Consider the following 15,452-nt stretch of genomic DNA (forward strand, 5'->3'; position numbering starts at 1 on the left):
TAGCATTCAATTGTCGTTTTGCGGAAACAGTGTCACCGTGCTGGTAAAGACTTCGAACAGTCATTGTCAATGATCTCTGATATATGTATGTATAGATGACGATCGCAAATAACAGAGATCTTATCATGGAACATAGTTTTTGAACAGCCCCATCAACGATAACAAATACATTCAAAGAGTAATTTCTTCCACTACTAGAAGGACACAATGCAGCTGTTTATTCGAAAATTGCATATAATGAGCCAGGGAATTTTCCGACCACGGTCAATAATTCGATCCTACAGTGGATAAAATGGGTCATCCGCGGTGGCAGTCGATCAGTCATTTGATTCCGAACGGAGTGGAAAAGAGATGAAGATCGTTATCGCAGCTACTTTCCTGACCGGATTACTCCTACGAATTTCCGTTACCGCAGAAGATAGTACCTGCAAAAATGGATCCCCCGTGAATAGTGGTTTCGCAGCTCGGTGTCACGAACACTAATGCAAATCTACTGGTTGAAAATATGCCCATTTGATTTTGCTGGGAACAGCTGATTTTTGTTTACTATTTTCAACCAGTAACTCAAGTGGTGTTCGTGTAATGCAGCGTGTACGTACACGCAACACTACTAAAAGCAGAAACCACTATAAGGTACTGTAAAAGGTGCAATGAACTCCAAGCAAAACTTGTTCAAATTGTGTTATTGCAGAGCTTGTGGGATTGTTGCAGTATGCCAAACTTGATCAACCAGGACATCCGCGCGGATTGTCACCAGAAGTATGGTGAACAAACTATGAAGCAGATGAAACTGGAAGGAACACCCCGTGGATGCGTAAGTAACACCGTTCAACACTAAATTTTGTTATGGGAAGAGAAAAAAAAAGAACAGGGGTTTGGTACCCTAGAAGTGTCATAGTGAAAGAATTTTTGAAAAATATTGGACCGGGTCTTCACAGTTTATGACCGAAGTTTGAATGGAGAACTTGGTCTGTTAAATTGATATACGGAGTGGTCAAAATGTTTTGGATAGGCTACTTTTTCTTCTCTCACAAAAAAGAACAACAAGCTGTAGGGGAGACTGGGGAGACTTGATCCCTTTTTCTTAATTTGCCTGTAACTTTAAGAAAAAACACAAAACTAGATCCATTTTTCGTACAGAATAGCAGGTAAACATCTATTGCAAGTTTATACAAAACAGAAGGACTTTAAATTATTGTTAAAGTTTTCAAAATTGTGATTTTATGGAGGCATGTCTTATGATGTATTTTTCAAAAATGGGTCAAAATTGATCCCCTTTTGAGCACATGGTAAATTTAAATGGAAAGTAACTTCAGAAGCTTCCTATTCATTTTGTTTTCAAGTTTTCTTGCATTTTTGATGCATACGATGTATTTGAAATTATAAGATTTCCTTAAATTGTTAAGGATATGCCGTATCTTGAAAATGGGGAGACTTGATCCCCCTTTTCATGGTTTGTTTTAAAATAATAATTATCTGACACGTTTTATCATTGAATATACTAAAATTCCGCGTAAATAGAGGCTTCCAAATTGAATTTTATTTTTCACATGTGTAATGTGTGTGTAATCCTCGAGGGATCAAGTCTCCCCATGTCACTGTTGTATACACTAAGCAACATTAATTGAAATATACATATAACAGCCTTATTTGAATAAATAAGTTTGATAGTACTTTATTTATACTATGTGCTGTGAAATTTTGACACGATTTGGTTAAATTTTCACAAAGTTATTGAGATTTTTCGGAATCGCCTAAAAGATTTCTGAAAGACTGAAAACAAAACATCAGCCATTAAAAAATAATGCAACACACAATTAAAATCAATTGTAGCCAAAACATTGTCGTCTGTCCAGATGTCGTTTTGGAAAAAATATGCTAGAAGAAAACTGTTCTTGATTCCGAGAAAATATGGGGGGAACAAGTCTCCCCAGGGATCAAGTCTCCTCATTCTCCCCTTACTTTTCATAGAGTGCATCCAAAAATCTCAAATTTTTACTGTATGTTCACCTACTATATGTGCATCATTGGTACAAATTTGAGCTCGATTGTATAATCTTTCGCGTAATTAGAACCGATCTGGTAAAACCCTATTTTTAAACAACAAATTTTTGAACTTTCATATCTCGGAAACCAGTAAATCAAATCGAATGATTTTTTTAACGTTTATCAACAATATATTGATACTGTATAGGATATTATAAAATGTAATATTTTCTCACGACCAATAAAATTATACCAGTTTGACATTTTCATCTATATAGAGGAAAATAAGTCAAAATTACAATATCACACAAAAATTAGTGTACTGGAAAGGCCATATGTTCACTCCAAAAATAACTTTTTGATAGAAGGCTCGGAAAGTCGAGCCACATATACCAATCAACTCAGCTCGAAGAATTGAGGTGATGTCTGTGTGTGTGTATGTGTGTATGTGTGTGCGTGTGTATGTATGTGGACATAAAAACTCACATCACTTTTTGGCAGTAAACCTCAACCGGTTTTGATGACCGACGGTTCATTCGACGCGGAATCTGGTCCTATTGTTTCCTATTGAAAATGGAATTGAATTTCCGGAGGAATTCCTGGAGGAATTTCCGGAGGAATTCCTGGAGGAATTTCCGGAGGAATTCCTGGAGGAATTTCCGGAGGAATTCCTGGAGGAATTTCCGGAGGAATTCCTGGAGGAATTTCCGGAGGAATTCCTGGAGGAATTTCCGGAGGAATTCCTGGAGGAATTTCCGGAGGAATTCCTGGAGGAATTTCCGGAGGAATTCCTGGAGGAATTTCCGGAGGAATTCCTGGAGGAATTTCCGGAGGAATTCCTGGAGGAATTTCCGGAGGAATTCCTGGAGGAATTTCCGGAGGAATTCCTGGAGGAATTTCCGGAGGAATTCCTGGAGGAATTTCCGGAGGAATTCCTGGAGGAATTTCCGGAGGAATTCCTGGAGGAATTTCCGGAGGAATTCCTGGAGGAATTTCCGGAGGAATTCCTGGAGGAATTTCCGGAGGAATTCCTGGAGGAATTTCCGGAGGTATTCCTGGAGGAATTTCCGGAGGAATTCCTGGAGGAATTTGCGGAGAAATTCCTGGAGGAATTTCCGGAGGAATTCATGGAGGAATTTCCGGAGGAATTCCTGGAGGAATTTCTGGAGGAATTCCTGGAGGAATTTCCGGAGGAATTCCTGGAGGAATTTCCGGAGGAATTCCTGGAGGAATTTCCGGAGGAATTCCTGGAGGAATTTCCGGAGGAATTCCTGGAGGAATTTCCGGAGGAATTCCTGGAGGAATTTCCGGAGGAATTCCTGGAGGAATTTCCGGAGGAATTCCTGGAGGAATTTCCGGAGGAATTCCTGGAGGAATTTCCGGAGGAATTCCTGGAGGAATTTCCGGAGGAATTCCTGGAGGAATTTCCGGAGGAATTCCTGGAGGAATTTCCGGAGGAATTCCTGGAGGAATTTCCGGAGGAATTCCTGGAGGAATTTCCGGAGGAATTCCTGGAGGAATTTCCGGAGGAATTCCTGGAGGAATTTCCGGAGGAATTCCTGGAGGAATTTCCGGAGGAATTCCTGGAGGAATTTCCGGAGGAATTCGTGGAGGAATTTCCGGAGGAATTCCTGGAAGAGTTTCCGGAGGAATTCCTGAAGGAGTTTCCGGAGTAAGTCATGGAGGAATTTCTGGAGTAACTCCTGGAGAAATTTCTGGAGCAATTTCCGGGGGAATTTCGAGAGGAATTCAATAGGAAATCCAAAAAAGTCTTGCAGAATTGTCTTCGGAATTTCCTACGAGAATTCCAACGGCAATGCCTCCGGAAATGCTTTTGACAATTTCTCCAGAAATTCTTTCTGGAATTCTTCTCGAAATGTCTACTGGAATTCCTTCAGAAATTCCCACTGGAATTCCTTCAGAAATTCCCACTGGAATTCCTTCACATATTCCTACGGGAATTACACCGGAAATTCCACCACGAATTCCTGTGGTAGTTTCTCCGGAAATTCTTTAAAGAGTTTGTTTGGGGATTCCTACGTGAATTTCTCCGGAAATTCCTACAAGAATGCCTCCGGGAACTTCTGCGTGAATTGCTACAAGAATTTCTATGGAAATTCCTACTGGAATTCCTTCAGAGTCATGAAACTTTTCTTTCGAGAATCCCCGAGACTAGCACATAAAAGACCGAGAGAATCTTCTAGGAAATTTCTAGATATATCTGCGAAGAAATCCCAACAGGCATCACTAAAGCAACTCCCGAAGAAATTTGCGAAGGAATTTCAAAAAATCACCAAAATTTCGTGAAGTAGCACGGCGAAATAATCGGAGAAAGCCACGAGAGAATGTCTGGTTTCTCCGAGGGAATTACCGGAAGAATCCCCGAAAGTATTCCTGCGGGAACACTCGCACATATTTCTGGAGACATCTCTGCAAAAAGTCCTGAGGGAAATTTCCAGAAATCCTGGAGGCCTCTTCGAAAAAAACTCCGAATCTTGGTTGAATTATTAGTAGAATTCTTAACACTTTTGACTCAAGACTGCCACTTCAATAAAACCTTTACGAGCAATACTGTTATGGAATTACTTGTCAGCTTCCAGCAAATAAGTCACCGTCCTTCGAAAATATCGCTGCAGTAGGATGCCCGCTATTCACGGTGGGCACTGAGGATCAAGCAAATTTCTGCACAAGTTTTCCATCACATGATATAAAATTTCGTAGCAGCGGCCGTTTTTATTTTCAAGCAGGTCTTCATGGCACTTCCAAAGGGAGCTGTCTTCCTGATGGTCTCATCCAGTTTGCAGGGGCGCGATGAAATTCTCCGGAAAACATGCTGCAGCTGGAGAAATTTCCACCTTGCTCCAGATTTCAGCTGCTTGTTGTTTTGTTTTGTTTATCTTTGACGTATCTTCATGTGATTCCAGTGGTGTGAGTATTGATTTTTCTCTGGCATGCACAGCACGCAGCCATTTATTTTAAATCTGAGATATAAATCTAGTGCGCCGAAATCGGCGCACTAAAGTTAAATCTCAGATTAAAATCGAGGATAATACCGTGGTGCTTGAGAAAATCGAGGATAATACGTGATTGGCGTCTAGGACGCTGTGGAGCTTACCGCCATTAGTGTACGAGAAAGGCAAAAAAAAAAAAAAAAAAAAAAAAAAAAAAAAAAAAAAATGTCAAGAGTAGTGTGCGGTAGATCGGCAGCAGCAAAGTTTCGCGCGCTCGCTCTGCTAGATTTTTGCGATTTTTTTTTCCTCTTCCCTCTGCGGGGCTCCGACGACGGGACGCCAAGCAGTCAGTAGTGTGCGGTAGTTCGGCAGCAGCAAAGTTTCGCGCGCTCGCTTTGCTAGATTTTTGCGATTTTTTTTCCTCCTCTCTGCGGGGCTCCGACGACGGGACGAGTGTGCGCGCGCCGTGGTTCGAGTCGGTTCCGAATTTTTCGCTTCCCTTCGGCGCTAGTTTCCAATATACTTTTAGTTGATAATAAATATTTTCTTTCATTTTTTGCATTTACACAAAATGTTACTTCGGGTTCGCCGGTCGAGAAAAAATCCGGGCGCCGACAAGTGAGTCGCGTTCAGTGTATTTCTGTGTGGAATAGACTAAAGGTTTCTGCTCCCTAGTGGAGTGGAGACGCGCGATAGAATTTTCTTTTTGGCTAGTTCTTGCGTCGAAAAGTGGTCGGTTGTTAACGGCGGTTTGTGTATATTGATCCATTGTCAAATCATATCACCAACCATAGGTGACTCCCGGACTGACAATGTACATGTACCCTACTAACAAAAAAATCCTTCCTGAGACAAACGTGGAGATGCAGCGATTCGCGGTCTTTATAACAACGTTTGTCTTACAACATTCCCTTCCATCCTCGATGACCGTAAGGACGTGGCCGGCGCCGTTATTGACCTTATTAAAGTTGAGAGCTCTCGACCTGTGTACATTGAGAATAGTAAGCTAGTCCCAAGCCCTATTCATTGGTTCCTTGTGCAATTTCGATTTCTCTGGTCAATCACGGAGTAGCAACTACGAATTGTGCGGTCATCTATGCCCATGCTCATGCTCATGCTCATGCTCATGAGAAAGGCAAAAAAATGTCAATACATGATAACTTTTTTCAGAGTTCAAAAAGTGCCAATGTTTTAAAAGCTTGTGAAGCAATTATATAAGTTGATAAACGTTCAAAATTTCATTCAACTCGGTTTAATGGTTTCCAAGATATGACAGTTCAAAAACAAGTTGTTTAAAAAAAAGTGTTTTACGAGAACGACTCTAACTTCGCGAAAGACCGATACAAACCCAAACACCGAAAACGCCTAAATATATGCTCTGTATTTTCTAATGCACATATCAATTGGCTTACTTAATGGTGTTGAGATAATTCCATATTCTGAATCTGCATGCCAAACTGAGCCGAAATCCAAATTTTCATGAATTTTGGAGCCTATTTAAAAATCAATTTGAAGTTTGTATGAGAGAGATTCGTCGCATCATCCCTCGTCACATTTTGTACTGTATGGAGCTGTCAAACAGTTGCCCAGCTGTCAATAGGTGATTTCAAAAAATCTCTTTGAAATTGATATTAGGCACCAAAGTAAAGTTCTAAAAATCTGAATAAAATCATAGTGGCTCAGAAAAAGGTACTCTTTCGTATGAAATATCAAAAATTCAATACTTTTTACAAAATTTAAAAACCCAATTGAACTCCCCAAGTTCTACATACAAACTTCGGTCATAAACTGTGAAGGCCCGGTCCAATATTTTTCAAAAATTCTTTCACATCACACTTCTAAGGTCCCAAACCCTTATTCTTTTTTTTCCTCATCCCATAACACTATAGAGCATTCTTTCAGGTATGCTTCTAGAGATTCGGATTCAGGTAATCCTCCTGGATTTTTTCAGAGTTCAGATATTGCTTTAAAGATTTTTTTCGAGATTCTCTCAGATTTCTCACGATTTCTTCACATTTTTTTTTCCATATTCCTTCAAAGATACCTCCTGTAACTTCTCCATTGATTTCTCCCTAAATTATTGTATGGATTTCTTCCAGCTGAAGGATGCTTTCAGGAAAATTTTTCGGCATTTCATTATCAATTCCTCCTTGAATTTAGGATTTCTCCTGGGATTTTTGGGGTTCTAACATACATTATTTTCTTTTGGAGATTTTTCACGGAGTTCGTTCATCGATGTTTCTCAGGCTTCTTCAGTAGATTCATTCAGGATTTTTTCCAGGATCCATTTATTGATTGTTTGGCCAAATAACGGACTGTCTCAGTGCTGCACCTTCAGGAACGTCGAACTAAAGTGTCATAAAGGGTAACGCCTCGTCGAGCAAAACAAAATAAAAATAGTTTCACATCTGCTTTTTGCTCTCCCAACGTTCCCGCTTCCCCGTCTTTGCACACTCCAGCTGATGTAAGGTGGTATTTTATGCAAGTTTTAGGGATTTCAATTTACGATTTTTGGGATTTGAACTTACGATCCGAAGACTACTAAATCATGTTTGCTGCTGAAATTGTGCTCCACGCTCCAGGATGTGTTACAGCTGCTCCGATAGCGTGCACTGATTTTATTCCCAATATAAAGAATAGTTGGAAGCCAGCTTCAGTAAAAGCACATAAAACTTATTTTCAAAGAGATATTTCGTTGTCTATAAAACATTTTCGTTCCCACTTCGATCTGAGCAGCATATGATTCCCTCTTTCGAATAATCTTATAATCCGCCACACCAAGATTTTCCGACGATGTTCCTATTTCTCATTCCAAACCGACTGCAGCAATGTTTGGTGCTAAGCTTTTGAATGAGTAAGGGAAAACGAATCAGCAATTCAGATGTACAAATTTGACAACAGAGACATAAACCTAGTAAGAGAGAGACAGCGTGCGCTGTCAAACACATAACATGTCTTCCATACTCTTTGCTCTTAGAATAAGAAGAGCAGTTAAAAAGCATTGTGAATGCTCCCAAGCGAAAACACCTCAAGCAGTTGAAATGCTAACTTACAGCCAAAAGCTTTTGAACAGCACAAATTACGCTATTTCAAGGCAGCTATGCATTCTAACTGCTTGGAGACGCGCGACAGAACTTTTTTTATTAGACATGTTTTCGTTTAGAAAAGTGACCTATTGTGCGCGAAACTTACTGTGTATTGATCCATTGTCATATCACATCACCAACCATAGGTGACTCCTAGAATGACAATGTACATGTACCCTACCCTACTAACAAAAATGCCTTCCCTAGACAATAGTGGAGACGCTTGGACTCCCAGTCTCTATAACAACGGTTGTCTTACTAAGACTCCCTTCCCTCCTCGATGACCATAAGGACGTGGCCAACGCCGTTATTGACGTTAAAATTGTGAGTTCTCGAACTGTGCACATTTGGAATAGTAATAAGCTAGTCCCAAGCCCTATTCATTGGTTCCTTGTGCAATTTCGATTGCTCTGGTAAATCACGGAGTAGCAACTACGAATTGTGCGGTCAATCAGTAGCGGAGCCAGAATCCTGATAATGGGGGGGCAGCGATTATTTGGCGTATCCAGTGTTATAGTAATTTGGCGGCAAGGGACATATTAAAAGAGCTTAAATCATGGGAAAGTTAGTAAGTTAGGTAATTTATTTTTGACACTTTACACATTAGTGTGCAAAGGAATTCGGTTCATAATTTGGCGGTGGCACAATGTTGGTCATAGTCATTAATTGGTACAAATTGTGCTTTTTAAATACTATCGCATCATGGCGGCGCTTACTTAAGACGTTTAACATTCCGACTTGTTTTTTTTTTTTACATATCCAAAAATTAATCTCTGTGTGCTATAATGTTGATCAAAAGTTTCATAGACTATTTTGCGCAAACAGTAAACTTTTTGCAATATCATAATTTTGCGTTTTAATAGACTGGCATTTGTTGATATTAAACCAAGTTTCGAAACTTTCCAAATTAATGTTATTTTCGATCGCGTCACTAAAATATTTTTTTATTATATTCAACAATGTTTCATATCAGTGCATTCAGGAGATTTCATATTTCAATATGCAACTGGCAATTGGATTGTTTAGTGAATAACATATTGCTATTTTCTATATTGCCATATCGAAAGAGCTCATTTTTCTGAGTATAACGTAATTTTATTGAGTTCCAATACCTTTGTTTTGATGGTTAAATTAACAAATAATTTTAATTTCTGTGGATAGAATGACAGTTGAATCAATAAAATGATAGTTCAGCCCGAACAAAAAATTTTCTCCATGCAAACGTTAAATGCATTTTAAAAATACTTCCCAGACTCCGAAAATTATAAAATTTTGGATTTCGAATATTTTTGGGCGGAGAATCCTATTCTAAAATAATCCGGATACCCCTGAAGTACACAATTCAGTATATAAGAAACAAACATGGTTTGCATTACCAGTGGTGTCATAGAGTTTACACCAAGCTAATCACTGAGTAACCAGCTCTTAAGAAAAATAAAAAAAATAGCCAAGAATGAAAATATGCTTCTTGTTAAAAGTTAACCAATCCTGTCGTCCAAACATAATTTAACTCAAGATTTATTTAGTTTGTTCTCTTATAAACATAAAAAGCCTTTGTGGAGCAACTTCATCATTTATCATTATCAATATTATCACTATACCTTACCTACATCCTATTTAATGTTAGAAAGCCGCCTATACTTTTTTTAAAGAATGTTTCTTCCCTTCTTGTTGCTGTAAGAAAATCGCCTATTTGATTGATAATTCTGTGTCCACATGAGAAAAAATTCCTTTTTGATATTTTTTTTGCGCCCCCATTGTGCCTCCATACGTTAAAGTATATTCTTTATGATATTGGAAATTGCTTCTGCTGAATATAAGAAAATCGCCTATTTGATAATTGATAATTTTTGCAAAACAAAAATCTCTGTAATATTAGGACTACTCCCTGGGTTTATTTCAAAAATTCGTCCTCCGATGTCTTCAGAAATTCTTCTAGTTATTTCTTCAAAAATTCCCTCACGAACTCCTTTGAAAATGCTTTCAGAGATTCCTTCAATAATGGTTCCATGAAATCTATTAAGCAATCATTCGGAAATTTCTTTGAAAATTCAATTAGAAACTGCCAAAATTTCTTAAAGTTTATTTTAGAAAAAAATCCTCCATAAACTTCATCAGAATTCCTTCAGAAATTTTTCGAGAGCTTTCTCCAGAAATTTCTCGAAGGATTCATTTAGAAAACCATTCACGAATTTCTTCAAAAATTCCTTCTTTGATTCCTTCTGAAAATTTTACATGGTTTTCTTCAGAAATTCCTCCAGTGATTCCTTTAGAAAGTATTCCATGAAATCGCAGGAAATTATGCCAGGGATTCCTTTTGAGATTTCTCTGAGAATTTCTTTAAGAATTATTTCAGGAATTCCTTTAGTAAATGCATAAATTCATTCAGAAATTTCTCTGAAATTCCCAAAAGATTCATCCAAAAATTAAGAACTAAAAATAACAAAGAACTCTGCCATAAATCCTACCATGGATTCCATTCGAAATTTTTCCATGGATTGCTCTAGAAAATTCTCTAATGATTTCTTTCAAAAAATCTTGCACGGATTCCTTCAGAAGGTTCTCCGGGGATTCTTTCAAAAAATCATCCATGAACTGCAACAGAAACTCCTCCAGAGCTCCATAAGCTTCCAAAAAAAATGCTCCATGGATTCTCTCGAAAATCTCTCCTGAGATTCTTTCGGACAATCATCAACGGATTACTTCAAACATAGTTCAAGTAATTTCTTTCAGAAATTCCAAAGTTCAGAATTCCTCCAGAAATTTCACGAAGAATTTCTTCACAACATCCTTCTGAGTTCCCTTTATTTTTTTTTTCTCGAGATTTATAATACATTTCCTCCAAAGTTTCCTTTAGATTTTTTTCCAGGGATTCTTTCAGAAATCTCTCCAGAGATTTTTTTAGAACACCTTCTATGGATTCCTTACAAAATTGCACTACGGATATCTTCAGAAACTACTCCAGGATTCATCCATAAAAAATCAAAGGACCCTTTCAAAAATTGTTCTTGCTGAATGGAATCATTAAGAAATTTCTCCAGATACAGTGACCCCACAATTTATGAATCGGCAAAAATGACCACAGTTTATGGATCACTCCATTTGATCAACATGGTGATTTATAAATAGTGTACAAAAATTAAGGTGATTCATCGGTGTGGGGTCACTGTATGCCCTTCAGATATGCCCTTAAAAATTTCTTCAGAAATTTATCCAAGAATTTGTTTAGGAAATTTCCCATGGATTCCTTCTGGACTTCGCCTGGGATTACTTCAGATAGAAGACTTTAGAAAATCCTTTAGAAAATCCTTCTGAAGGAATCAGAAGTTTGTCCAGCGAATCCAGAAGTTTTATTTTTTTTATTATTGAGAATTCCAGCCCTATGCTGGTTTATCTTCTCATTCTGAAGTTCTTTTAAAGATTGTTTCAGAAAATATTCCGGTGATTCCTACAGGAACTCATACAGGATTTCTTTACGAACTCCTCCAGAGATTTCCTCGGGAATTTCCCCAAGGATTCCATTGGAAACATCCACAGTAAAGTCTCCAGAAATTACTTCAGGGGTTCATCCAGAAAAACGAACAAGAATTCCCGCAGAGATTCTTGCATTATTAACTCCAGTGATTCTAGCGGGAATTGATCCAGGGATTCCTGCAGAAATTCATACAGAGATTCTTGCGTTCCAGTATTCCTCTGTATATTTCTTCTGAAATTCTTCCAGCGTTTCCTCCAAAGATACATTTAGAAAACTTTCCACGGATTCAGAAAATTTCCAGAAATATTTACTTGCCATTTCAACAGAAATTCAATTGGAAATTTTTCATGAGATTTTTCGGCTTTCTCCAGGAATATTAAAAAAAATCCTCCTGGTACTCTATTGAAGGATTTCTTCACGAACTCTTCTAGAGTTTCTCAATAAATTCTTCTTATAGTTCCACCAAGCATTTTCCAGGAAGTTTTCCTTGTTATTCCTTCAGAAATTTCCCTCACATATTCCTCCTGATATTCATTCAGGACTTTTCCTGGAATTCCTTCAAAAATACCTTCAGGGATTTTTACTGGAATTAGACTGGACATTTTTTCAAAAATTACTTCATGCACTCTCTTAGTAATTCCTCCATGGATTCCTTTTGAAATTTCTTCAGGGATTTTTTTTCGGAAATATCTCCGGAGACTCTTTCAGTTTTTTAAGGATTTCTTTAGGAATATCAGTAAAAGTTGTTCCTTGGATTTTTCTTCGTAAAATTCTCATAGAAATACCTCCTAGAAATACCTTTAAAAATCCTGCGGAAATTCCTCCAAGAGTTCCTTTAGCATATCCTTGAGAAATTCCTTCAGGGATTCTTGTAGAAACCCCTACAATGGTTCTTTCCAAAATTGTTCCTGCGATTCCATCAGAAATATCTCCTGTGACTCATACAAAGATTCCTCCAGAGATGTTTTTTCAGCAGTTCATCCAGAAAGTTCTAGAATTTCTTAAGGAATCCCGCTTAAAGATTTTCTGAATCCATGAAAGAACTCCAGAAGATACCTGTGGAGATTCCTAGAAGAAGTTTTAGAAAAAAATATGAAAGGACAAAAATTCCTGAAATAATCATTGGGGGACCTGTAAGAATTCCCTGAGATATCTTTAAAGGAATTCCTAAAAAAAGTCATGGAGGGATTCTGGAAATAATTCCAAGGAAACACAGTTTATGAAGATATTTCTGAAGATATTTCTTAAGGAATTTCTGGAGGAGTTTCCTCCAAAAAGGATATTTTTTATGGATTTCTGAAGAAATCCCTGGAGAAATTTCTGAAGTAAATCCTGAAAGAACTTGTGGAAATACCTCAGGAGAAATGCTTTGAAGAATTTCTTGTACAATTTCTCTAGATATGTGTGAAAATCCTGCTGAAATTTTTGAACACAAAAGCTCTAGTGGAATTCTTCAAGGAATCGCTATGAAAGTTTCAAAAGGTGAAGAATATTTTGAAGGAAACTCTAAAAAGAAAAACCCTCTGCAGCTACTCCTAGAAATATTCCTTGAACAAATGCCAAGGAATAAAGTCCTGTAAAAACTCCTGAAGATTTCCTGAAGAAAGGTCTGAATAAATTCTAAAATGAATTTATGAAGCAGTCTTTGTATGAATACCTAAAGAAACTTTGGAGAAATCCCTCGAGGAACTGCTAGAAAAATAACTCGTGGAGGAATTTTGGAAGAAATGCCTGAGGGAATCTCTGGAGCAATTCTTGATGGTATCAATTTATTAATTTATGTCTTGTTCCGAAGAACTAAAAAGAACACATTCTTCTAAATATCGATAATTGGATCAATCAGATCCTTTCTATTAAAAATTAATAGAATTTTTAATAGAAAGGATTAAAAATTCAGAATATACTTCAAAATCTTCCCAACCTTTTTGAGGTGGCGACCCTTTGAGAATTGTCAAAACATCTGCGGCCCAATCAAATTTTTTTTGAAGTAAAACAATATGATTTAAATGAACGAAACCGAGTTTTTTTCGTACAGTGACGTAGCCAGAAATTTAGGGATTGAGGGATTTTCGACGATCAATGATACTTTTTTTTATTCGACACTCACATTTCGTAAAAATAGCGGCGCAGCCGAAATTTTTTTCTTCTTAAGGCGTTTTTTACTGAACATTTGTTGTTCAAGTTGTGGCTTTTGAGGATGGCGGTATACAAAATTAAAAATTGGTATAATTTACACAAAATAGAATAAAAAATTAACAGTTTTTTGGTAACATCGCAGCCCCGCTAGACTGGCTTCACGGCCCCCCAGGGGGCCGCGGACCACCGGTTGGGAACCCGTGGACTAGATGATCAACTTACAGTACAAATTTGTGATTTTTTGATGCACTTAATGAAAAGTTACAAATAGTTGACCAGTTTTTTTTTTAAATGAGAAAATGTTCCCTGTCCAGATAATTTCATTTTTCGCTGTATACTTATGTACGTTTGCCAAGTACTGGTTAAAACTCGGTGAATTTAGCTATCAAGAACCATTATCTGAGAAACAATATAATGTTTACAGTTCATAAACATTTGATCATGCTACGCATAGTAAGTTCTGATTGATTGGATTTTGTAACACATTTTGAACACAACAGTTTAAACTAGATGAAAATCCAGGCATTTATCGGTGTATTTGGATTTTACTATGCTTGATCTACCGAGTATAAGTGACCATTCTTTGAAAAAATACTCAAAAAGCAGTTTTAGAGCAGATTGTTTAAAGGCGTTGATAAATGACAAAAATATCAACAATTTTTTTTTGTCTAAAAAGTTTCATATAAACTTGATTTGCATCAAAATACCTCTGAGATGGCTCTTCATATGTATTATTTTGAGCTACGTATGCTTTTTGCTTAACTGATTGACATAATCTATGTTATAAGATTCGAAATACAATACCTCCCGCACAATCAACGTTTTCCGGATTATCAAAGATATCCTGTTTTACGGTAGCCAAATGTTAGATGCAAGTTACATGATTTTGGACATCGATTTGTTTTTAATGTTGAACTATCGGCGAAGTAATTGTTAACCAATTGAAAGAAATATCCTAATTCACAACTGGATTTTTTCTACTCTTATTATTCAAGTGTAATGGTATTAACAGTGCATTGAATAGTGAAAGAAATACAGTAGCAGCACAGTACAGAGTGCAGCAAAAACCTGATAAGAAAACGCCAAATAGTAGGCAAAGTTCAACTCAAAAGAAATCATACTCCAACCTTAAAACGTCTGTTAGGGGCTGTCCATAAACCACGTGGTCATTTTTTTGGGACTTTTCAAACACCCACACCCCCGCCCCCCCCCCCCCCCCCGGGTGGTCATTAGTCCATACAATTTTTTTTATTTGTCCATACAAAATGGTCATTGGCCGAAACCACCCCCCCCCCCCCTTCAATGACCACGTGGTTTATGGACAGCCCCTTATAGTGTTCTCAATCAAATGCCAACGCGAAAGAGTGAAACTGCTATTACCCTATGCAAAAGCGATCATGCTATCGCTAGAGAAACATGCCTTACCAGAATAAGTTCAAAGAACGTCTGAGTCCCTATATATAAATATCTTCAGTTCAGTTCAGTGAAGTGAAGTGGATTTTTCTGAAACATTTTTTGGCGTATCTAGTGAAATTTGCTGGCGCCAAAATGATTCTATTTATTTCATTAATTTTTCTGAAACATTTTTTGGCGTATCTAGTGAAATTTAAACGGAAATTTAGAGTTAGGGGGGTCAAGTGCTCCCCTCTTGCCCCCTTTGCCTCCGCCAATGCGGTCAATTATGCCCATGCTCATGCCCTTGCTTTCCATAAAGCTTCCGGGGGCTTCAGGGGGTCTTAGGAGCGTTCCAGAAGACATCCAGGGAATTTGAAGGAATTTCTAACCCTGAAAATACTCTGGAAACATCCTCCTTAGAAG

General features: G+C 37.7%; 1 protein-coding gene across 1 annotated transcript in view; it reads left to right on the forward strand.

Moving 5' to 3' along the window:
* Positions 1 to 115: 115 nt before the first annotated feature.
* The window catches only part of LOC109409795 (general odorant-binding protein 67), a 34,418-nt gene continuing 19,081 nt past the window's right edge, over positions 116 to 15,452 (forward strand). The window contains exons 1-2 of the mRNA XM_029870199.2: positions 116 to 451; positions 690 to 814. Of these exons, the coding sequence (XP_029726059.1) occupies positions 352 to 451; positions 690 to 814 (225 nt within the window). The 5' untranslated portion in view covers positions 116 to 351. The remainder of the gene's footprint in view (positions 452 to 689; positions 815 to 15,452) is intronic.

This window comes from Aedes albopictus, chromosome 2 (genome assembly GCF_035046485.1).
Source record: "Aedes albopictus strain Foshan chromosome 2, AalbF5, whole genome shotgun sequence".
NCBI classification, from domain to species: domain Eukaryota; kingdom Metazoa; phylum Arthropoda; class Insecta; order Diptera; family Culicidae; genus Aedes; species Aedes albopictus.